The 26,150-nt window shown below is 42.4% G+C and overlaps 1 protein-coding gene across 4 annotated transcripts in view; it reads right to left on the bottom strand.

Annotated features, from left to right (window-relative positions):
- ppp1r13ba (protein phosphatase 1, regulatory subunit 13Ba) overlaps window positions 1-26,150 on the bottom strand; it is a 65,909-nt gene that overhangs the window by 17,963 nt on the left and 21,796 nt on the right. The window contains exons 1-6 of one of the 4 annotated variants that reach the window (XM_060933772.1): window positions 20,358-20,451; window positions 18,809-18,983; window positions 18,025-18,206; window positions 14,600-14,740; window positions 13,517-13,706; window positions 12,884-12,985 (exon numbers count right to left, since the gene is read on the bottom strand). In XM_060933772.1, coding sequence (XP_060789755.1) covers window positions 12,884-12,985; window positions 13,517-13,706; window positions 14,600-14,740; window positions 18,025-18,206; window positions 18,809-18,983; window positions 20,358-20,408 — 841 coding nt within the window. In that variant the 5' untranslated portion in view covers window positions 20,409-20,451. Of the gene's footprint in view, window positions 1-12,883; window positions 12,986-13,516; window positions 13,707-14,599; window positions 14,741-18,024; window positions 18,207-18,808; window positions 18,984-20,357; window positions 20,452-26,150 lie in introns of those variants that run through there. The other 3 variants (XM_060933771.1, XM_060933774.1, XM_060933773.1) reach the window with 3 other exon arrangements.

Genomic DNA, 26,150 nt, shown 5'->3' with positions numbered 1-26,150 from the left:
GTTAAAAATGGAGAAGTTTCTGCTTCATTTTTACTCAAATCAGGACTGGATCAGCATGAAACATCCACAATAAAATAATCATCTGTTTGCAGTGTTCCATTTTCAAACAGGATGACATTTAAACTAAAAATAAATAAATAAATAAATAAATAAATTCATACATACATACATACCTTCCATCATTTATCATGATGAGATAGAAACACTACTTTCCCTTCCTTAAGAAGTAGGACACTATTATCATATTTTAAACCCTGAGCTGTAACTTGTCCTTGTGCAGGTGTACAGATGTATAATAAATATAGAATGTAACACGGTGGATGTAATAGACGTTCCAGAGAAGCAGGGTGTCTTGGACAGATGTCCTTCGTTGGCTGTGCTTTTGAAGCTGTAGGAGGTGAAACCGTGTAAAAATGGTTGCTGTTTTTCTTAGGATAAAAGTTGCAAACCCTGAGGAATGATGGTGTTTCTCAATGTCTTCTAATAAATATGGTAAGTCTGGTTTTAGTCCAAGTGCTTTTGGTTAGTTTGATGACAGAACTGAAGATGGGAGAGTCTAGTCGGTTGGAAAGTTCCACAATCACTGAACCAGGAACCACAGTTTCATATCCAACAAGCTCTTTGTTTGCACATTTGTCAAAAATGTCCTGTTTCTCTGGAAAATTTGTGTTATATTCTGCTACATCTACTACCTACTATATACAGTTGCAACCAGAAGTTTACATACAGTTTAGAAAAAGACACAAACTTTTTTCTCCATGTCTGACAGTAAAATTGAGGAAACTTTTCCTGTTTTAGGTCAGTTAGGATCCCCAATTTATTTTTATTTATAAAATATCAGAGTAATCAGAGAGAAATTTAAGATAATTTTTAATTACTTCCATCAAAGCCAGAAGTTTACATACACTAAGTTGACTGTGACTTTAAATAGCTTGGAACATTCCACATGATGTTTTGGCATTAGAAGCTTCTGATAGGCTAATTGACATAATTTCAGTTAATTGGAGGCAAACCTGTGGATGTATTTTAAGGCACACCTTCAAACACAAGGGCCTCTTTGCATGACATCATGGGAAAATCAAAAGAAATCAACCAAGACATCAGGAAAAAATTGTGAATCTTCACAAGTCTGGTTCATCCTTGGATACAATTTCCAGATGCCTGAAGGTCCCACGTTCATCTGTTCAAACAATAATACGCAAGTATAAACACCATGGGAGCACACAGCCATCATACCGCTCAGGAAGGAGACGGCTTCTGTGTCCCAGAGATGAATGTGCTTTGGTGTGAAATGTGCAAATGAATCCCAGAACAACAGCGAAAGACCTTGTAAAAATGCTGGTTGAAACCGATAAGAGAGTACATTATCCACAGTAAAGTGAGTTCTGTACCAACATGAGCTGAAAGGCCACTCGGTGAGGAGAATGCCACTGTTCCAAAACCACCATAAAAAAGCCAGATTACAGTTTGAAGCTGCACATGGGGACAAAGATCTTAATTTTTGGAGACATGTTCTGTGATCTGATGAAACAAAAATTTAACTGTTTGGTCATAATGATCATCATTATGTTTGGAAGAGAAAGGGGAAACTTGCAAGCCTCAGAACACCATCCCAACCATGAAGTATGGGAGTGGCAGCATCATGTTGTGGGGCTGCTTTGCTGCAGGAGGGACTGGTGCACTTCACAAAATAGACGACATCATGAGGAATGTGAGGGAAATTTAATGGACGAACATTATTATTCTCTGTGTTTCTGTATGTTGAGCTAAAGTGGCTTAGTTACTGAGAAGAGATGTTTTTCCACATGCTGTAATCGCTTTTCTGCAGGGGCGATTTCTCAGAGACAACAAGGGAAGCCGAGCTTCCCCTAAAATTCTCTCCCCAAACTGCGGCGTCTACGACGTTGAATTCTCATTAAAACAATAACTTGCATAACATAATATATGCCCAAGATTGTATTTATGTTCATAACTATCCTGTAACTTATTTGAGTGATGTCTGACGAACTTGCAGTTCGCTACGAGAATCACCTTTGCTGCCAGGCTGTAACCTTTCTTATTTCAATGGGCTCTATGGACTGGCAGCAGTGTTGCCAGATTGGGCGGTTTTAAGTGCATTTTGGCGGGTTTTGAACATATTTTGGGATGGAAAACGTCAGCAGTATCTGGCAACACTGACTGGCAGCCGGGTATCCATTGCAGTCTACGAGATGGCTCTGAACAGCCAATTTCGGCTAGTTGTTATTGGTTAAAATCAACAAAATCGTCACTTCCAGGGAAGCCGGGCTTCTCTGGGACTAAACGAGACAGTGGGAGGGACAAGAAGCCGGGCTGATAAAGGATTATTGGAGGTAGTGTTTGAAAGACATGAGGAGGGCAGTACTTCGGCAAGGAACACGGAAGTATGATCAGTCAGTCCCTAGCGGATGTCGAGAAAGTGCAGTCGTGTGCCAAAGTGCTGTCTGAATTTCTTTTCATATAAACGTTTCTTCTCATTGATGTCTCTGTACATTACTCTGTAAATAAATGTAAATATTACTCGTTGTGCTCTGTTAACTTTCATCCATTCTATCAGTTTGATCATTCATGAATTCACTCGTTTATTTCATTTGTAGTTCAATCTGGTTGTAGGCTAGCTTGAGCCTTATTGGGATCTGCAGTGCTAGCTGCTAACAGAAATTGGTGAAGTCTCTGGAAAGCACAACCAGCTGGTATGACAGGGTCACAGACCATTTTCTGGAAAAGGAGCGGAGGGCAGAATTTGTGTATAAACAGTGTTCATGTTCATGAATCTGAAGTGTGTATATTGTTCAGTAATGTTAAGAGAATGGTGGGCTCTGTGTTATAGGTTATACCTGGGTATGATATTCAAGGTTCTGTGTGTTGCATAGCCTACCTGGTTATGAATTTCCAGACTGTGTTGCAGAAGATGTTCAAGGATGTGTTGCACAGCTGGGTGTTGTGTTAAAGACTCTGTGTTGCATATCAGGGTATGATGTTCAAGGCTCTTTGTTGAATAGCCAGTGATTTTTGGATGTTTGATATTTTTGATTAAGGATATGAGGCACTAGCCTGGCAAGCCAGACTATAACATGAAATGTACAAGCAAAAATACTTTCTGCCACTAGGTAGGGTTGTCTAGTTCACTATGCTAATGGGGCACACCTTTCTATGCTTTGATATCCGGCCTACAGGTTTTACGATGAATGCGTAAAATGGGCTTCCCCTGTTTTAAAAACCAGCAGCTGCCACTGCTTTTCTGTGGCCTTGGTGATAAGCAGGGTGCCTGAGTTCTCCATAACTACGCATCCGCCTGCACATACCAGAGCACGCCAGGTGCACACTTTAACAAAGCTTCATAGAAAATCTTGAGCCAATCACGTGAAGATGCAAGCAGTGAGCGAATGCCTTTAGAGTATAATAGATAACAGCCACTAAAACACAACTCAGAGTGCGTGTACTCTCGGCATCATCAGAAGTGGTGTCTTCTTCTATTCTTCTCTTTCCTTTCCTATTTTACGGTATATATCTTTTATATGATCTACCATAATAAATGACTGAAAAGACAACTGCTAAGCGTTCTGAAGTGTTTATTAGAAATTTCCATTACAATTTGGCGTCCCTGGGTGGGCCCTACGTGTCTGATCCTCGGATGACGGAACACTCCCAAGGCTACGGTGCGGAGCTGAGAACTCGGATGAGAGACCAGACCGTCAGGGCTCACCAAACCAGTAAGTGATTTCTTTACACAAGAATGCAAAGTTATTAGTGGAAACAGTATTTAAAGAATGATACAAGAAATGGACAGAGATTTGTCCTAGTATTTAAAGAATGATACAAGAGATGGACAGAGATTGTCCCAGTCAAGGAAGACTGATATAAGAGACGGACAAAAGTTTGTTTGAGGCCAGGAGGACTGCTAAGCTGTGATGCCATCAATATGTTTGCAGAAAACGGATAAAACACAATTTTGAGACAATAAACTGCGAGTAGTTTATTGGGTTGTGTAAGAGAATTGTCCGCCCAAGTGACGACTGGGTAGCAGCTCACCTACTTGAGCGAAGGAAGTACGGGTGCATGTCTCGACGGACTCACGTTCAGCGATTCGTAACTGGAAAGAATTGAATATTGCTCCCTTTGTTCTGTGTGAACAACTGGCCCGTTGGAGGAACGAGATAGAGAGGTTCGATCACGAAGTCGCAAAGACACACCAGTTTGCACGCAAAATATTGATGAATTAACAGAGTACTGTCCTCCTCCAAATTCTGAAACAGAGAAACAGATTTTGTACACATGCGCGAGTTGTCTTTGAGGTTGTTGTGCTAAATGATACCTACTTTAGTTTAAGGCAAATGTCAGATAAATTGTTTACTAATAAGAACACACCTAAAGGATTATTGTGTCGCATTTTTGGACATAGACCAACTTGCTCTTCTTGTGATCCTAATAAAAAACTCAGCCATTTTTGTCACAACCTATTGATATAACAGTGTACAATGAGGAACAGAAACAGTAAGTTAAGGAAAGAAAAGAAAAAGCAAGTAAGTGTGAGGCTACATGTGCTATAATAAGAATTGGATGTTCCTATGACAGCCCAAACATCCAGTTTATGAAAACCTCGTATGGCGAGGATTATTTGGCACAGTTTGATATATGGGTAAAGGACTTAGAATTCCCTGAAAAGGGCAGTTTTAGTCCCAGGCAGATAGAACGGTTAGAAGAAAAGTTGAAACAGAAGGGAAAAGAAGAGTCTGCAGATAATGTTAAGTTTTTAGGGGACTGGAGGGTGTTTTCTGCATGGAAAGAAGAAACACTTAAGAGAGAGTACAAAAGAGAGAAACGACAGGCAGGGCTCTCACCCTCTTCTCAGTGTTTGAAATTTCAGATGGACCCTGACCTGGAGTCTGCCCCACCACCCCGACACACACTGCCTCCTCAGCAAGGCAGAGCATCATTCCCACAAGCGCCTCACCCACAGAGAAGGGGAGAAGTCGAGACAAAGGAAAAACTGAGCCTCTGGAATCTCTCCCAGCCTACCAGCCGCCTCCAGCATCAACGCCTCTCAGCGCTTCTCCGTCACACATGAGATCCGGTCTTGCATATGGCGATGGAAAAGACACCGTCCTGGACCTGACCACGTGCTCACCAGTGGGTCCACAAGGCCATAATCTAAAGTCTGAAGTCCTTCATCTTCCAATGATGGAAGTGGCTGGAGCTGACGGTGTGCTTTTAGTCCACAGACCCTGGACGACAGCTGACATGAAGGAAAGCATGGCTTCTCTTCCCAATGTGAGAGAGGTAGGAGGAAAGAGATTTGGTAATGAGCTGTTGATATTTTGCAGAGAATTCCGACCGACCACCCATGAACTTCGCCACCTAATCATGACCAAGATGGGTATAGATTGGAACAAAGTTTCCAAAGAGTGGCCGGAAGCTGACCGGCGAGCGACTACACCAGACTGGAGTGCGGCTGGTAATCGTGAGTACAGAAATACCCTCACTGCTCTCTGTGCTCATCTGGACAGTGCTTTTCCCTTGAACATAGACATTACTAAGATCAGTATGTGTAAGCAAGAAGATGGAGAAGGTGTGTCAGCGTTTCTCGTCCGTCTCACCACTGCGCATGAGAAAAAAAAAAAAAAACACAGTGGCCTGACCAGGCCCGTGAACCTGGCTGCAGTGGAGGGCACTCCTGAGCCTCACCAAGATCGAGCAGTACGCTGTGCATGCAGAAAGTCTGATGAAAGAGAAGACAAAGTCGGCACAAAGAGACCAAGACCTACACGCCGCCACTCTCACTATTCTCCAGACTGCTCAGCCTGGACCTAGAGGAAGAGGTCGAGGTAGGGGCCAAGACGGGACGACCTGGGGTGGCTCGTCCTGGATAAAAGGCGCAACCTGCTACAACTGCAATCAGAAGGGACACATTGCTTGAAATTGTCTCCACAGTAGCAGCCAGAGGCCCTGTGAGGAGTACAGAAAAGCAGACTGATGGGTGGACTCCGGGAACGGGCCCCACACAGAGAACAGGGGAGGTAACACACACACACCTGATGATACACATACACATAGACAGGAGCATTCACATAACGTTAAACACATTAGTAGCAGCACCTGCATGCAACAGCAAGACTACACAGAAACGCCCGATACACCAGTCCAAATAGATACACCTGAAGTTGCATGAAGTTTGTTAAAATACACAACTACTCCCTTTTCTAAACTCCCTTGTATGCCCCTCACTGTATGTGGGCATGTGTTAACCTTTTTAGTAGATTCTGGAGCAGGACACTCAGTGATACAACATAGGGTACTTCCAGTAGACCCGCCGCTCAGCTCAAATTCTATTCAGACAATGGGCATCTCAGGACGACCTGTAACCGAAACTTTCTCAGTCAACCTCCCGTGTGAAAGCGAGGGAGGAATAGTTATGTCCCACTCAATTCTCATCTCACATACATGTCCAGTAAATTTGTTAGCATGTGATTTAATGTGCAAATTAGGAGTAAATCTCACGTCCACTCCAGATGGACTAACTATTGAAGAAAGTGAAATGTGCGGTGTGCAGTATGGGTTTGGAAGCCCTCTGTATGTGTATGTCTGGCGGCTCTGCTCAGATCAACTCACACAAACTCCCAAACACCTTGTACAGCTCGCATACTTGAACACCTCATCAGCTGACACAGATTATATGAAAGAGGAAGATTTGCATTGTACAGCACATGTTCACCAAGGGCAAGCTGTGGAGTTTGAAAAGACTTGGTTTGCAGACTCCCATGTACGTGAAAGATTGACCCTCAAAACTACATATTGGTCTAAACATTATTGCGCTGTGCAGGTCCATTTTGCTCGTTGTCCAAACAGCTGCATCAATGTTCATCGCAGTGTTCTCAAACATGTTATACGCGGCCTCGTGTCAGAGGACTCTGAGGTCGACTGCTGCCAGCATGATTTCATTTTCATCGTTAATTCTATACCCCATGTCTCATTAGCAAAGCCACGAGCCGCCCATTGGAAAGACGTGGGGAAGTGGGTCAGGAAGTGCGCAGCCAATGACAATGAATGGTCCTGAACAGAGGACCCTAGTGTGTTGTTTTGCCAAAAGCTTGGGGTCTACAAACAAAGTCATGCTATGTGTGTGTATGTTAAGCGCAGCGTAATATTAGCCACTGATGACCGGGATCCTGGGGACCCCGGCCATAGTGGCCTGTTTGTCTCTGTTTCCACAGGCATAACTCCAGCAGAGGTGCACCCCAAATTGGCAGGAGTTCCAAATTCCGTTTGGGCGAAGGGTAAACATGATGTGGGCCTAATAAAGAATGCTGAACCAGTGGTGATCACCCCCAAATCAGATTTCAGGCCTAAACAGACCCAGTACCCACTCAAACCAGAAGCAATCGCAGGCATAAAACCGGTCTTTGATTCGTTGCTGAAGGCAGATGTAATTGTCCCTTGCCAGGACTCTCTAGTGCACACTCCTATTTTTTCCAGTTAAGAAAGCAAGAAAACTGTCCCAGCCCGATGAGTGGAGGTTTGTCCAAGATCTGCAAGCAGTCAATGCTGCGGCTGTCCCGCGCGCACCTGACGTCCGTAAAGAGCGCTCTGCAGACCACACCCACTCTGGGACTGCCTGACCCCAATAAACCATTTTGTTCAAAGTGTAGATGAAAAGAAGGGTTTTTATGACCTCTGTTCTTTTGCAGAAACATGGGGATAGATTGAGACCTGTAGCCTACTTCTCCAGCAGGCTGGACCCAGTGGCAGCTGGACTTCCTGTTTGCCTGCGTGCAGTTGCTGCAGCTGAAAAGGTGGTAACTGGCTCCAGAAATATTGTGGGGTATTCTAACCTCACCCTTTTGGTCCCACATGCTGTCTCCCTGCTTCTGTTGGAGAAAAAGATGTCATATTTGTCAGCACAGAGATGGTTGAAGTATAACACTGTCATACTTGATATGCCTAACATCATTGTGAAACGTTGTACTGTTCTGAATCCTGCCTCTCTTCTCCCTACAGAGGATGATGGAGAGCCACATGACTGTGTTGCTCTCACTAACGATTTTTGTTCCTCCAGGGCAGACTTAAAGAGCGACCCTTTGGAAAATCCAGACATGGTCCTCTATGTGGATGGTTCAGCCTCCAGAGACCCAGAGACGGGAAAGAACAAAGTAGGTTTTGCCATAGTCTCAGATCACGAGGTCCTCAAGGCGTCGTGTCTGCCCTCAAACCTGTCGGCGCAGGCCGCAGAGCTCTGTGTCCTTATTGAGGCATGCAAATTGGCTGCAGGGCAATCTGTCAATATTTTTACAGACAGCAGGTACACATTTGGCATTGTGCACGATTTTGGCACCATTTGGAAACACAGAAATTTTCTCACTAGCACAGGATCTCCCATTGCACATCATAAACTGGTCTCTGAGTTGCTGGATGCTATTCTACTCCCTAGAGCCATTGCTGTGTGTAAGTGTGCTGCCCATACTAACAATACTGATCTTGTGTCTCAAGGGAATGCCAGGGCGGACGCGGCAGCTAAGTGTGCAGCCTCAGCTTCCAGTTCACCCTCTAACCTTGCTTTTCCTCAGGTTTCTACCCCTTGTTTACAGCTAGTGGACCTTCAGAGCACTGCCACTCAGGACGAGAGACGAGTCTGGAAACAGGCAGGCTGTATCTTTGCAAACTTGGTCTGGGTTTGTCCCTCAGGCCATCCCTGTCTACCAAAATACATGTTCCCTTTCTATGCAAAATTGGCACATGGGCTCACCCATGTGTCAAAAGGGGGGATGGTAGCAGAAGTAACAAAGAGATGGTTCACAAAGGGGTTTTCAAATTATGCTGCGAAATTTTGCAAGCAATGCTTGATATGTGCACAACATAATGCAGGTCAAGGTATCAGACTAACTCAAGCAGCACACCCAATACCAGACAAACCATTTGATCATCTCCAAATGGACTTATTGAACTGACACCTAGTGAAGGGAAAAGGTATTGCCTGGTAATAGTTGACGTTTTCAAAATGGGTTAAAGTATTCCCCACAGCTAAACAAGACTCAGAGGCGGTAGTCAAAGCACTCCTGAGAGATATAATTCCTACCATAGGTGGGGTATACCTAGAAAAATCTCAAGTGACAATGGAACACCCTTTGTTAATGCAGCCCTAAAGAAAATAGGAGCATTCCTAGGGATAGACCTGAAACAACACTGTGCCTACCATCCTGCCAGTGCGGGAGCAGTAGAGAGGGAAAATGGGTCCCTTAAAAATAAACTAAGCAAAGCTTGTGCAGAAACAGGGCTAGGATGGACAAAGGTCCTCCCTGTAGTACTCACACAAATGAGGATGCAAACTAGACCTAAACATGGGTTAAGCCCATTTTGAAATTCTGTTTGGACGAGTACCCAACACGGGGATAGGGCCAGTTCAAGGAACACTGCCGAACAGCAGACTGTGTGATGATGCAATGTTGAATTACTGTGCAACGTTGTCCTCTGCTTTGAAATTTATCCACAAAGAGGTAAAAGAAGCACTTCCCAAACTCGCTGAGGGATCTACAACCAGGGGATTGGATAGTGGTGAAGGACTTCCGACGAACCAAGTGGAACAAGCCATGGTGGAATGGCCCATTCCAGGTCCTGCTCACGACCCCAACGGCAGTGAAGGTCACAGGCAGAGTGACGTGGATCCACGCTAGCCACTGCAGGAGGGTTCCTGAACCGGCTTAGCAGGAGGAAAAGGAAGGCCTAAGTGACCCGGATGCTGGTAAAGCTTGTGAGGAAGAAAGGCATCACTACATGGAACAGCGCGAGTATCACATCAATCACGCATGCACCCTCAATAGGGAGAGTATTTCAGTGTCTAGCCGATAGATAAGCCTTAGGGTTTCACGTTTTCTCCAAGTCCCGGTGAGGTGGGACGAGGGCTGATAGGGCCTGCCCGCCCTCTGAGCACCAATACATGTCAAGAAGGGCAAGGGTTAACTCGGTAACATTACTGAGGCACTGAACAAGATGTGCAAGGTTGCTGAACAATTATGAGCAGATGAACATGGAGGAGTTGAAGACAGCTGATCATGTTGGGTTAGTGGATGGAAGACTCTAATTCTATCCACCACACCGGTCCTGGGCTTAGTGATTGTGATGCTATGTTTGCTCCCTGTTTTCTGTCAATGTTGTATGTCTGTGTTTCAGAGGCAGCTGACAAATATTGGTTACCAGATGGGAAAATAGACTCAGACGACTTACCTGACTGGCCTCCAAAACCCACACGAAGACCACAACCCACCGTTCGATTACATCAGCACAGTTGACATGAAATTAGCCTGAACTTAAAACATTTTCATCTGTGGTTGTTTCCTGTTCAATTGTTTCCTGATCTATGTATATAGCTTGCTAGCATTAACTTAAGACGTCTATGTCTTACAAAATAGCCTTAGCATTATCCCTGTACACTCAATGACGTGTTAAGTTGAATCTCTCTGAGAACTCTTATCACTGAAACTGTGTACAGTTCTTTTCCTTTTAACAATTATTATCCTGTAGGATAAAAAGGGGGGAGAATGTGAGGGAAATTTAATGGACGAACATTATTATTCTCTGTGTTTCTGTATGTTGAGCTAAAGTGGCTTAGTTACTGAGAAGAGATGTTTTTCCACATGCTGTAATCACTTTTCTGTGGCCTTGGTGATAAGCAGGGTGCCTGAGTTCTCCATAACTACACATCCGCCTGCACATACCAGAACACGCCAGGTGCACGCTTTAACAAAGCTTCATAGAAAATCTTGAGCCAATCACGTGAAGATGCAAGCAGTAAGCAAATGCCTTTAGAGTATAATAGATAACAGCCACTAAAACACAACGCAGAATGCACGTACTCTCGGCATCATCAGAAGTGGTGTCTTCTTCTATTCTTCTCTTTCCTTTCCTATTTTATATATCTTTTTATATGATCTACTATAATAAATGACTGAAAAGACAACTGCTAAGCGTTCTGAAGTGTTTATTAGAAATTTCCATTACAGGAAAGAAATTTATGTGGATACATTGAAGCAACATCTCAAGACATCAGCCAAAAAGTTAAAGCTTGGGTGTGGATGGGTCTTCCACATGGACAATGACCCCAAGCATACCTCTAAATTAATTGCAAAGTGGCCTAAGGACAACAAAGAGAAGGTATTGAAGTGGCCATCACAAAGCCCTGACCTCAATCCTATAGAAAATTTGTGGGTGGCACTGAAAAGGCGTGCACAAGCAAGAAGGCCCACAAATTTGACCCAACTCCACCAATTTGGTCAGGACGAATGAGCTAAAATTCCAGCAAGATATTGTGAGAAACTTGTGGAAGGCTACCCAAAACGCTTCATCCAAGTTAAACAGTTCAAAGGCAATTCTACCAAGTACTAACCAAGTGTATGTAAACTTCTGACTTTGATGAAAGTAATTAAAAATTCTCTAAAAAATTCTCTCTCTGATTATTCTGACATTTTACAAATAAGAAAAAAAATGGGGATCCTAACTGACCTAAAACAGGAAAACTTTCCTCAATTTTACTGTCAGACATGGAGAAAAAAAGTTTATGTGTCTTTTTCTAAACTGTATGTAAACTTCTGGTTGCAACTGTACTACCTAATACATCTGTTTATATTCCTACATCACTGAAATTTTGGAACCTTCAGCATCCTTTGTCTCTTTAATTGCTTACCTCTCTTATTACTACAATAATGCATAACACATCCTGAGGACCAATAGTTGCTGTACCATGCTTTAAAATCTGCATCTCCTGCCATACGGAATTACATTGCCTCCTACTCCTGTGATCCTGAGAAACACAAGTTGTGGCTTTTGCCATCCTGAAAACTCCAAACTAATTTTTCCACCAACCTGAGGCCGACCAGGTCCTCCTCCTGTCATTTTGAATATGATAAGCTCCTTCTCCTTTCACCACGAGGACCACAAGCTCCTTCTCCTGCCAGTCTGAGGACCACAAGCTCCTTCTACAGCAGTCATTAGGAACACAAGCTTCTTCTACAACCGGCCTTTAGGACCACAAACACCTTCTACATCCAGTCTGAGGACCACTCCTTCTACATCCAATCTGAGGACCACAAACAACTTCTACATACAGTCTGAGGACCATTCCTTCTACAGACAATCTGAGGACTACAAGCTCCTTCTACAGCAGTCATTAGGAACACAAGCTTCTTCTACAGCCAGGCTTTAAAACCACAAGCTCCTTTTACAGCCAGTCTGAGGACCACAAGCTCCTTTTACAGCCTGTCTGAGGACCACAAGCTCCTTCTACAGCCAGTCTGAGGACCACAAGCTTTTTCTACAGTCAGTCTGAGGACCACAAGCTTTTTCTACAGTCAGTCTTTAGGACCACAAGCCCCTTTTACAGCCAATCTGAGGGCTACAAGTTTCTTCTACAGTCAATATGAGGACCACAAGCTCCATCTACAGCCAACCTGAGGACCATAAGTTCCCTTTACAACAGTTATTAGGACCATAAGCTCCTTTTTCAGCCAATCTGAGGATTACAAGCTTCTTCTACAGCAAGTCTGAGAAGAAACAAGCTTCTTCTACAGCCAGTCAGAAGACGACAAGCTTCTTCTACAGCCAGTTTGAGGACTTAGTTCCTACTTTACAATCCAGAGGCTCACAAGCTCCTACCCCTGTCATCTTACATGCCTGTATTTCAATATGTGCCGTTATTTAATAGAAAATTAATATAATATATTAAGAACCTCAGATGAGTGTAGGAACATCTTCAGCTATGTCCTGTTGCCTCACCTTATTCCTTCAAGTGTTAAAAAATTCTATTTTATTTCTGAATTGCCATTCAAAACACATACATAGGCATTTTTTTGTTCACCGACTGTCACAGCTGTACACTCACGGGTGGGATGCTCTCTGGGGTCAAGGGTCACCTCATGGTTCACTATGAGGTCTAGGTCTGAGACCTTCCACGGTCCTGCTGGCTTCCTCACTCTATCGTCTTCTGAGGTGGTGCACACACACCGATCCAACCAAAAAAACCCCACATAGACACACATTGACGAAGGACAAGGGAAACAAATACAGGGAGTGGAGAAGGAAAGACATGACAAGATACAAAAGAAATTGTGTATTAGACAGAAAAAATCATAAAAAGGCTGAATTCAAGCATGAAATTGGTGTGAGTAAAGTGTGAAGATGATTGTGGGTGAGAGGATGGAGTGGAATTTTATGTCCCAACTTTCAAATGGGGCAAGATAAAAGGTAAGTGTTACTGAAATGTCACATTAGAAAAATATGGAATAACTGAAAGGAAGATAAATTGACAATTGACGAAGAGATGCATCAATCTGATATCAGTATCATGATAAAATTCCCTTGACCAAAATGTAGATTTTGCACAATTTGTTGTAAAACTCCCCACTTTCATGTCTGTGATCATTCAGAAAACTTGCTTAAATTGTGAATGATGTGTGTGGATCATCACCATAGAAACCATCAGGATATCAGTATCAAAGCAGTGAAAGAGACTCACCTGATCTGGATCGAATGTGATTGATTTGGGCAGGAAGTGGGTTTGGTTTAAGCAGGTCAGGGGTCAAAGGGTAGCCTCCGTCCTGCCTCCCGGTCACCGTAGGAACTTGGATGTAGGGAAACACAGCTGCGACACGACCAGAGGTGATGGGAACAGACTGAGGGGATGAGGGAGCGCTCATCTGCCCTAACTGTGGAGGAAAGAAAGAGAGAGACAGAGAGAGAGAGGTGATTAAACAAAGGTCTGAGGTTTCACTAAAGCATTGCTTTAGTCATATTGGTGTAGTATAAAAATGTCTAGATTTTATATATAGTATTTATTTATTTAAATTGATATTGAATTCTTCTTCTTCTTCTTCTTCTTATTATTATTATTATAGTTTTTGAGGGGGAAAGTCCTCAGAAGTATTGTAAGACACGTGTGTGCGCGTGTGTGTGTGTGTGTGTGTGTGTGTGTGTAATGGCAAAAATCACCACACCCCTTTTCCACACCCCAAAGTCAAGAATCTAAAATCATCCAAGACCTTCAACACACCCTAAACAGGACAGCTGCTTTTCTTCTCGTGTGTGTGTGTGTGTGTGTGTGTGTGTGTGTGTGTGTGTGTGTGTTTAATAATACAACATAGTTTGATTTTCATTTGGACCCATAACTCTGTAAGTAATAAAACTCTCTGTGTGTTATGCTGTTATCATAAAATAATGAGTGATGTGGTGTGATGAAGCAAAACTGATTTTCCTATAACAGCACATCCTCAAGTGTTTTATTCCTCTTAAACCACAGCAATTTGCCCACAATTACAATATTTTATACATTAATGGACACATATTTTTATCCATTTATAGTTACATGTCCTGTATTGCTGTGGAACATCCATGAAATGAGTACATTCCTGTTCTCACTTATGTTATAGCAGCTATAAACAGTCATTCCCTTACCAGCATCCCATTTTTACAATCTAACATGGTATCAGAGACAGTGATTTAAAATTTGGAATAATTTTTTGAGGATCTACGCTAAAGGGCTTCTCAGTATAAGAAGATAACTTCAAGTGTCTGTTTGCTTTTAGCACTTTGTAAAACGCACCTCAGCTTTCTTCCTGTAGAGGCGCTCTCTCAGCTCCTCAATACGCCGGTCCATCATGCTCACCTCCAGGTTGCGTTTGTTCAGCATGTCCTTGTGCTGCTGGAGTTTACTACTCTGCTCCTGATTCAGCTTGTTCCTCATCTGAGTGGCCAAATAAATCAACACACAAAGACACCAGTCAAAGTGCTGTAGCATCTGTCTGCAGCAGATTTGCAATGTTTGCTAAGACATTAGCACGTTTGTTAATGACTAACTGAGAGTGCTCTGGATTTGCGAGTCAAAACACGCACAGCCCACTGAAAACAGTCTGCTGCATTTCTGTCTGACTGAAACTGTTTAATATTTAATTTCATATTTAACAATTTGACTGACACACCAATTTAATTCAACTTTATTTAGGGAAATTCATATGATTGTTATATATGATCGATAATCCGTGTGAAACATCCAATAAGTCAATGTGAGATGATTTCACTTTTAAAACTGCATTAGAGGTGTCTGCCATGTACAGTATCCATGACCCCTTTACTGGGATTGATGAAAATGGAAGCCACACCCCTTTTTCTTGCTCTGACAGATGCAGAGGTCATGCCTCTTCATGTGATCTGACAGAAGCCATGCCTCCTCAATGTGATTAACAAGCACAGAGACTATGCCTCCTTCACTTGGAATGACAGACACTGAGGGCCTCTGCATGCTCTTGCGACAAGGCTTTCGCAGATAGCTTTTCGCAGACAGTTGTAATTTATCGTTGAGTGGGGAGTAATAGGCGTGCACGATGTTATTCACCGCCACAACGCAAGGGGGCGCGAAGTCGCGAAATCGCTAGGAGTAATTGGTGGGTGTGGTTAGTGGAGTGTTTATCCTCCGGTTACTTATAATGACTAGAACTGGAGTCGTATAGATGTATGTACTTCCTCACTTCCTCGATCAACTGCTCTTCGTGCTGCTCCATCTTCGCTCGTGTTTTTAAAAATGGCGGTAGTGAAAACAAACCAAACCGGGAAAGTAGGGAAGCGGAAGTGCGTGTACAGCAGATGTAGAGTGGACCAATCAGAGCCCTCTTGTCTGCGACGCTGTCTGCGAGGCTTCTGTGGTGGTCACAATTTTTGGGAGGTGCGCACAGAGCGTCTGTGAAGGTGGGGGGGCTACGCAGATGCCATCTGCGACGCCATCTGCGAGGACTGCGTTGTCAGCATAAATTGGCTACACCTCCTTTACTGAGATGGAAATACACACAGGATAGGTCTCGTTCCTGAGTATTAACAGGTACAGAGATCACACCCATTTCACTGGACCTGACACACATTGAAGCTACACCCCTTTGAATTGGACTGACAGACACAGAGGCCATGCCTCCTACACTGGACCTTATAAACTGAGAAAGTTCATGTGGTCATCATTTAGACTAACAGCTCCTGATATACAGTGCCTTGCAAAAGTATTCATTCCCCTTAGTGTTTGTCCTGTTTTGTCGCATTACAAGATTTTTGAAGGGTTAGCACCATTTGATTTATACAATATGCCTACTACTTTAAAGGTGAAAATTGTTGTTTTATTGTGACACAACAATAATTAAGATGAAAAAACAGAAATCTGGAGTGTGCATACGGTAGGTATTCACCCCCCCCCCCCCCCCCAAAGCCAATACTTCATAGAGCCACCTTTTGCTGAAATTACAGCTACAAGTCTCTTGAGGTATGTTTCTATTAGCTTAGCACATCTAGCCACTGGGGTTTTTGCCCATTCCTCGAGGCAAAACTGCTCCAACTCCTTCAAGTTAGATGGGTTGCATTGGTGTACAGCAATCTTCAAGTTATGCCACAGATTCTCAATTGGATTGAGGTCTAGGCTTTGACTAGGCCATTCCAAGACATTTAAATGTTTCCCTTTAAACCACTCCAGTGTAGCTTTAGCAGTATGTTTAGGGTCATTATCCTGCTGGAATGTGAACCTTCGTCCCAATCTCAAACCTCTGGCCGACTCAAACAGGTTTTCCTCCAGAATTGCCCTGTATTTAGTGCCATCCATCTTTCCTTCAACCCTGACCAGCTTTCCTGTCCCTGCAGATGAAAAACATCCCCACAACATGATGCTGCCACCACCATGCTTCACTGTAGGAATGGTGTTCTCAGGGTGATGGGAAGTGTTGGGTTTGCACGAAAACATGGCATTTCCCAAAAAGTTCAATTTTAGTCTCATCTGACCAGAGAATCATATTCCATGTATTTGGGGAGTCTGCCACATGCTGTTGGGCAAACTGCAAACGTGTTTTCTTATTTTTTTTCTTTAAGCAATGGCTTTTTTTGGCCACTCTTCCATAAAGCCCCACTCTGTGGAGTGTACGGCTTAAAGTGGTCCTATGGACAGATACTCCCATCTCTGCTGTGGATCTTTGCAGCTCCTTCAGCATTATCTTTGGTGTCTTTGTTACATCTCTGATTAATGCCCTCCTTGCCCAGTCTGTGAGTTTTGCCAGGCTGTCTTCTCTTGTCAGGTTTGTAGTGGTGCAATATTCTTTCCATTTTGCTATAATGGATTTAATGGTGCTCCATGGGATATTCAAAGTTTTGGATATTTTTTTATAACCCAACCCTGATCTATACTTAACAACTTTGTCTCTGACCTGTTTGGAGGCTCCTTGATTTTCAATTTGCTTGCTTAGTAGTGTTGGAGAGTCAGGGTCCTTCCAGAACAGGTTGATTTATATAGACATCATGTGACGCTTTGATTGCACACAGGTGGATCTTCATCAACTAATTATGTGACTTATGAAGTGAATTGGTTGGACCAGCTCTTATTTAGGGGTTTCATATGAAAGGGGGTGAATACCTATGCACACTCCAGACTTCTGTTTTTTCATTTTAATTTGTTTGTGTCACAATTAAAAAAAAAAAAAGTGCACCTTTAAAGCGGTAGGCATGTTGTGTAAATCAAATGGTGCTAACCCTCCAAAATTCCATTTTAATTCCAGCTCGTAATGTGACAGAACAGGACAAACACCAAGGGGGATGAATACTTTTGCAAGACACTGTAGTTTACCTGGGCGGCATGGTGGTGTAGTGGTTAGCACTGTCGCCTCACAGCAAGAAGTTTCTGGGTTCGAGCCCAGTGGCTGACGGGGGCCTTTCTGTGTAGGGTTTGCATGTTCTCCCCATGTCCAGGTGGGTTTCCTCCGGGTGCTCCGGTTTCCCCCACAGTCCAAAGACATGCAGATTAGGCTAATTGGTGGCTCTAAATTAACCATAGGTGTGAATGTGAACAGTTGTTTGTCTCTATGTATCAGCCCTGCAATGACCTGGCGACTTGTCCAGGGTGTACTCTGCATCTCGCCTATCATCAGCTGGGATAGGCTCCAGCTTGCCCGTGACCCTGCACAGGATATGCAGTTATGGATAATGGATGGAATAGATAATGTAGTTCACCTGCAGCTCCTGATACAGTTTATGTAGCTCCAGGGCGCTGCCCCCTGCAGGCTGTGATTCTGTAATGCGTTTGTTTCTCAGTTCCTCTAGTTGCTGTGTGAGTTGCTCCACCTTCATTACAGCCTGCTGCAGCTCCACCTGCTTCTCCTGGAACAGACTGCTCACATGTTCAATCTCTGCAGCTACACACACACACACACACAAACACATCAAATAGTCTCAGTACTGTCCCAGCGTTCCTTTTACACCAAATTATAATCAAACAGCAGGGCATTGTTGTGTGAAGTTTGTGTTTTCACAAGGCTAATGTAGTGAGCAAATGATGGAAGCTTTTGCCAGTTTTGCATTGTGCACCAAATGTGCAAGTGTATGAGTTTTTCAGCATCTCAACCATCCTTACTGATGTGTTTTTTCATCATGTATGGTACAAAAACTATAAAAACAGTCACAGCCACATCACTTCTCTTTCTCAGCACATAGTATAGATCCAGGAAGGGGCGTGGCCTAAAGCATGATATTAGAATTGATTTCAATGAGTAACAATTCACATTTAATACAGACTTCAAAGTGGAACTTTATTATCATCAGCATAACTTCCTGGTTTGTCCTGCAATTCCATAACCTAACTTCAGAAGGTGGGGTCTAAAGGGGTGGAGTGATACCAAACTACACCGAGAAAAAAAGTAATTCCACTTTTTGGAGAAAAAAAATGGTGGCCCCCAGACGATTCCAGCATTCAGCTACACTGTGATGTTTTTATTCATGTTTAATGAAGTGATCATACACAGGTTTCCATTGATCAGCTTGCTGTAGTCCACTTGCCCCCTCATGGCACGGATTTTCTTCAGCTTGGCCTCCTGATTCTCCACTCTCTCCCTGAGCCTGTGCAGTTTCTCTGTTTCGGGCGTAGCCGGGCCCTGATGAGAATCCTGCTGCTTCAGATAATGCAAACGCTGCTCCTGCACACACACATTTAAACACTTAAACACCCAAACTCTAGATCCCAGGGCTGTGGATGTCTCCTTCAAAATAACGTAATGTCTAGTTAATTAAAAGAAGCGTGGCCTTTGTGTATGATAGAACCAGTGAAGGGGTGTGGCCTCTTTGTCTGTCAGTCACAATGAAGGCATATAATGAAAAAAATTAATAAATAAAACAGGGAGGGTGTGTGTGTGCGCGCGCGCGTGCATGTTCTTATATACTACTGAGGACCAAATGTCCCCACAAGAATAAAAAAAATCTGAACATTTCGACATTGTGGAGACTTTTGGATAGTCCCCACAAGGAAATTATTGTTGTTGTTTTAACAAAAATTTTAAAAAATAATAAAATTTTCAAAATGTTTCCTTTCCATTTCTAAGGTTAAAGTCAGGATTAGGTTTAGGTGCAGGCACAGCATTAATAATTATATCAATGGAAAGTCCTCACATGCAAAGTGAGACAAATGTGTGTGTGTGTGTGTGTGTGTGTGTGTGTGTGTGTGTGAGAGAGAGAGAGAGAGAGAGAGAGAGAGAGAGAGGAGAATGTTTTTTGCTGACTCACAGACTGGCCTTCTCTAGAATAAACTGGCACAAAGCACCCACACACACACACACACACACACACACACACAAACTTTAGAGAATGATCAAAGCCATTTATATTACCACAGGGTTGCTGCTGCGGTTCTCACAAACATATGCGCTAATGCAACAATATGGTTTCATAATAAGCGTGCGCGCACACACACACACTTGCATTATCATCACATATCTCTCACTGTCAGCTCCACAACAAAGTTTTTATTTCAACAGGTATTAAAACACTAATAAAGTTTTGATAAAATACATTTCTCAAACAAGCTTCTCTCTTTCTTCACTGATTTGGATTTGAGATCCAAAGATGAAGATGAGACGAGAGGTCAGAATTTCAGTTGTCATTTCCTGGTATTTCCATCTAAATGTGTTAAACAACTTATAACATGGTACATTCTTATTTATTTATTTACAATTTTGTACCTCATAATGCAAGATTTTGTTTAGGATTTAGCTGAATTATTTTTCCTGCTGATCCCATTTAAATACACTGTAATCAGCTTAAGTAAACAAAAAAGGTCCTATTAGTCATTATTATTATTATTATTATTATTATTTCTCATTAATTATTCTCAAAATCAGGTGTTAGATGTTAAGAGATGACACTGAACTCTTTGTGAAAGGAATATAAAAAGAAATGACTCCGTTTTAATGAACAACTTTTAAAAATTAAAAAGTATGACAATATAATAACAATTTACGTTAATATACATACAAAATACATGTAATAAATTGAAAAAAATAGCTGTGTTTATTTACCTGATTATCGATAAATTCTTTAAACCATAAACAAATCGTATCCGTGAACATTCTTGAGACTGACTGGTGGAGTTCTCAGATGAATCAAAGCTCATATGTTCTCCTCCTCTTGTTTCCTCCTCCTACTTTCCTCGAACTTCAGGACATTTTATTCACACACTTTTCATTTTGCCACTTCCTGGCAGCTGCAGCTTTGTGCTGATGTAATTTCCTATGGCCATGGAATGAGTCTCTTCCTGCTGTTGTTTAAGACTCAGAGCTCTACATGCATCTCCTCACACACACACACTGACCTAAAGCCTAAGTGTACACTCACACACACTGACCTAAAGCCTGAGTGTACACTCACACACACTGACCTAAAGCCTGAGTGTACACTCACACACACTGACCTAAAGCCTGAGTGTACACTCACACACACTGACCTAAAGCCTGCGTGTACACTCACACACTAACATCAGTTTTGACTCATGACACAATGTCAGGGTGACGTACAGGAAAGAAGAAAACTCACATTTCTAATGCACACTCTGTTTACAAATAAATCCATTTTTTTTAACTTTTCAGCTACAATTTATGAAAGTCCAGTGACATAAAATTTCTCGTGACATCATGACTGAACAGCAGTGGCAGTTACCTTTTAATGCTTAACCATTAATGCTAAGTTCGTGGCCATAAAGAAAATTATTTAAAGTAATTATATATATTTTTTTTTCCATGAGGACCTTCATGTTACCATTTTTGACAGATGAAACATCTGTTTTGAACCTGAAGCAAAGACGGTTGGATAGAGAAAGTCTGTGAAAGTGTGTGAAAACGCTTTCCTTTCTGCTAATTTACATAGCATAAATCCTTTCATTTTATTCACACTTATATTTCTACATTTACATCTCTATTTTATTTTACTTACACTTGTTCACACTTGTGCAAGGGTTGACACTTTTTAAACATGCATAGTTAGTTTTAAAGAATAATTCTGTTTTTATTTTCTGACTAGTGAGTCTCTATGTATAGCTAAATTTATTCAAATTTTTGGCCAGATTTATTCCTTATCTTTCACTGTTTTTGTATTTGCCAGGTCCATGTGTGTTGACACTTGGAGCGCATAGCACGCACTACAGACGACAATGTGTGTGCAACACCATTAGGACTAATTACCATGCACCTGTTCTGGATTAAAGCGCAGTCACAGCATGTGCTTATAAGGACTCTCTAAGTACTCTTTTGAGTCCATGCCCAGTTCAGGTCCATGCCCATGCTGATGCAAGAATCCATGCCAATGTCCAAGCTAGAGTCCAAACCCATGTCTATGCCAGAGTTCACGCCCATGTCAACACCTGAGCCCATGACTATGCTCATATCTAAGTCCATATCCGAGTCCAAGCCTGAACCAAAGCCTCCACCTGTCCACGCTCCCATTCAAATCCCAACCAAAACCCAAACCTCTGCCAAAGCCCATGTTCCTGTGCCACGTCCTTCCTGAGCCAGAACAGGGCTCCAAGGGGACTTTGTCCAGCTTCAGGTCTTCATCCCTGGGGCTGACCAAGGAGGTTTGTAGTTCCTGGAGGGAGCTCTTTTTTTTGGGGGGGGGGTTCTGTCACATCCATGCACATTGGTGCTTGGAGCGCGCGCCGCAGACTACAACATGCTCACAGCACCATTAGGACTAATTACCATGCACCTGTTCTGGATTAGAGCACAATCACAGTGCGCACTTATAAGGACCCTCGATGCATACAAACTTTACAAAGTATACACACTGTACCTAATGTCACACGTTAACAAGCTCTTCCTGTATTATTTATCTACTCTGGTTCTTGGCTTTGTTTTCTGTTTTCTCGACTCTGCATTGTATTAACTCTGATATTCTGTTTGTGCAGGCGGCAAGGTGGTGTAGTGGTTAGCGCTGTCGCCTCACAGCAAGAAGGTCCGGGTTTGAGCCCCGTGGCCGGCGAGGGCCTTTCTGTGTGGATTTTGCATGTTGCCTGCGTGGGTTTTCTCCGGGTGCTCCGGTTTCCCCCAAAGACATGCAGATTAGGTTAAGTGGTGACTCTAAGGCCCTGTCCACACGGCAACGGATTCAGGTGAATCTGATAAAATTTTTTATCATTTTGGCCTGGCGTCCACACGGCACCAGCGTTTTGGGTGCCCCAAAACAAAATCTTTTGAGAACGGGTTCCAGAGTGAAAAAACCTGGCAATGGCGCCGTTGCGAAGTCGTCTGGATGAGTAGAACGGATTTGTTTACGATGACGTCACAACCACATGACTAGAACAAGCAGCACTCTCGCGCGCATCATTCGTAACAACAGAAATTGAAATTGTTTACACATTAACCTGACTGACCTGCCAGACAGACAATTTACACCTGCTTTGATGAACAGAAAGTACAGCCTTCCACACAAAGCAACAGTTACCTGACTATAATGGAGGCAGAGGGGAAAAGGGTCAGAAGACCCTTCAACAGACTGTTTTGTATGAACCACTGCATTGCATTCACTTTTGTATACAGCTTTTCTTTTAAATAAACAAGTAACTGAACCATTTCTTGAATTTCTTTTTTTTATTGGATAAGACTGCTTTTCAAAATGTTCACACACAATAAGAAAATTAAGTTATATAAAACTGTGCACACTAATAAAACTAATTTGTACACACAGAAGGCACGATTTCCTCGCATAGTCGCAGCCATCTTTTTCTTGTTGTTGTGTGTTTGTTCCTGTGAGTGCTTCACGCCGGATAGAAGAAGGGGTTTATGCGTGTAACAGACGTTGCGTTGTGTTGTTCACCAGTCTTTTTATTCTGAAGAAATGAGACACAAATACACTGCTGAGGACGGGCTGCAAACGTCCAGTGGCATTGGCGCTTACATTTCCAAAACGAACTGAAAGAGGCCAGCGCCTCGTTCCCATAACTACCTGCACTCTTAAAGGGCCAGCGCAGAATTTCCCCACCACTACACACAATGTCAAGTGGAAAAAAATAAACCCGTTACATGCGCATGCGTCCTACTTCTTCTTCTATTGCTCTGGTGTCTCCGATGGGACCGTCTTACAGCGCACGTAGAGGTGTGGCATGCGTATTGCATCGTTTTCAGCAAGCGTTGCGTTGCCATATGGACCTGATATTTTACTGATCCGTTGCCCATGTGGACGCAATATTTTTTTTACCCGCTAAAAAAAAAAAATCTCATTGCCGTTGTCGTGTGGATGTAGCCTCAATTGACCGTATGTGTGAATGTGAGTGTGAATGGTTGTCTGTGTCTATGTGTCAGCCCTGTGATGACCTGGCGACTTGTCCAGGGTGAACCCTGCCTTTCGCCCGTAGTCAGCTGGGATAGGCTCCAGCTTGCCTGCGACCCTGTAGAACAGGATAAAGCGACTACAGATAATGAGATGAGATTCTGTTTGTGCCTCGCTTGACCATTGCCTGTTCCATGACCCTGCCTTTGTCTGACATTTTTGAACCGTTTGCCTGCCTGTTTTTAAGTAAACAATCTTCTGTCATCTGTCATTTGCAAATACATGACAGTATTGTTTTGAGCAGTGGCACACGAATTTCTTTCAGAATCAATAAAGTATATTCTGTTATTGAAACAAATCTAAAACTTGGGGCAATTTTTACTTAAAATATCACATTGTGTTTCTTTATCTCAGAACACACAACATGTCAAATCTGGGCAAGAACAGCAGAAAACTAAAACCCCAATTCCAAAAAAGTTGGGACGCTGTGTAAAACATAAATGAAAACAGAATGTGAAGATTTGCAAAGGAGTAAAATAGTACAAAGACAACATATCAAATGTTGAAACTGAGAAATTGTATTGTTTTTTGAAAAATATATGCTCATTTTGAATTTGATGTCAGCAACACGTTTCAGAAAAGTTGGGACAGGGCAACAAAAGACTGAAAAAAGTTGTGTAATGCTAAAAAATCCTAATTTGGTTAATTGGCAACAGGTCAGTAACATGATTGGGTATAAAAAGAGCATCCCAGAGAGGCCGAGACAAAGCTGAAAACTGACATTGGATGCCTGTGATCTTCAGGCCCTCAGGAGACACTGCATTAAAAGCAGACACGTGTCTATAGTGGAAATCACCGTATGGGCTCAGGGACACTTCATAAAATCATTGTCTGTGAAAACAGTTCATTACTGCATCCACAAATGCGAGTTAAAACCAGATATAAACAATATCCAGAAACACAGTCACCTTCTCTGGGCCAAAGCTCATTTAAAATGGACTAAGGCAAAGTGAAAAACTGTTCTGTGGTCAGATGAATCAAAATTTGAAGTTCTTTTTGCACTGCAAAAAACTGAAAACTGAATTTGAGGAGAAAATTCCTTAATACTAGTGAAATTATCTTACTGCATGGACAGATAATTTTACTTGACAAGACATCTTGGAATAAGTTGGTAACAATCTAGAACTAGTTTTAATAATCTCAGAGTTGGTGTTTTGTATTCTTCTACACTGCAAAAATGATATCTTAAGTTAGAATATCTTGAATATAGTTGAAACAATCTTGCATTTCCTATTAGAAGAATACAAGACACCAACTCTGAGATTATTAAAACTAGTTCTAGATTGTAACCAACTTATTCCAAGATGTCTTGTCAAGTAAAATTATCTGTCCATTCAGCAAGATAATTTCATTAGTATTAAGGAATTTTCTCCTCAAATTCAGTTTTCAGTTTTTTGCAGGGTGGAAATCATGTACACCACGTCCTCCAGCTAAAGAGAAGAGGGACCATCTGGCTTGTTAACAGTACACAGTTCAAAAGCCAGCATCTGTGATGGTATGAGGGTGCATTAGTGCACATGACATGGGTAGCTTGTACATCTGGGAAGGCATCATTAATGCTGAATGATATATACATGTTTCAGAGCAATATGCTGCCATCCAGATAAAATGTTTTTCAGTGAAGGCCTTCCTTCTTTCAACAAGACAATGCCAAACCACTTTCTGCACATATGAAAACTGCATGGCTTGATAGTAAAAGAGTCTGGGTGCTAAACTGGCCTGCCTGCAGTCCAGACCTGTCTCCCATTTAAAACATTTGGTGCATTATGAAGTGCAAAATATGACAAAGGAGACCCTGAACTGTTGAGCAACTGAAATTGTATATCAGGCAAGAATGGGACAACATTTTTCTTTCAAAACTACAGCAATTGGCCTCCTCAGTTCCCAAACGTTTGTTGTTAAAAGTAGAGGTGATGCAACAGTGGCCTGTCCCAATTTTTTTTGAAACATGTTGCTGACATCAAATTCAAAATGAGCATATATTTAAAAAAAAAATTATTATCAGTTTCAACATTTGATATGTTGTCTTTGTACTATTTTCAATGAAATATAGGGTTTTCATGATTTGTAAATTCTCGCATTCTGTTTTTATTTACAGTTTACACAGCTTTTTTGGAATTGGGGTTGTACATCAGGTTCCCCTCTGGTCAGCCAGGAACTAGAATCTGAGACTACAGTGGGTACAGGCCCACCGAAACTGAACAGTTGAAGACTAGAAAAGCATCTCCTGATCTGACGACTCTCTGTTTCTGCTGCGTCAAAATTTGGCATTAACAGCATGAATCCATGTATCCAACCTGTGTTGTGTCAACACTTCAGGCTGGTGGTGGTGGTGTAATGCTGTGAGGAATGTTTTCTTGACACATATTGTGCCCTGTATTACCAATTCAGCATCATTTAAATGCCACAGCCTGTATGAGTATTGTTGCAAGCCATCTTATAATGGTTACTTCAAGCATGATAATGTCACAAAGCCACCTCAAACTGGTTCC

Source organism: Neoarius graeffei, chromosome 11 (assembly GCF_027579695.1).
Source record: "Neoarius graeffei isolate fNeoGra1 chromosome 11, fNeoGra1.pri, whole genome shotgun sequence".
NCBI classification, from domain to species: Eukaryota; Metazoa; Chordata; class Actinopteri; order Siluriformes; family Ariidae; genus Neoarius; species Neoarius graeffei.
The sequence above is the reverse complement of the archived record's forward strand: the minus strand, read 5'-3'. Positions and strand labels throughout refer to the sequence as shown.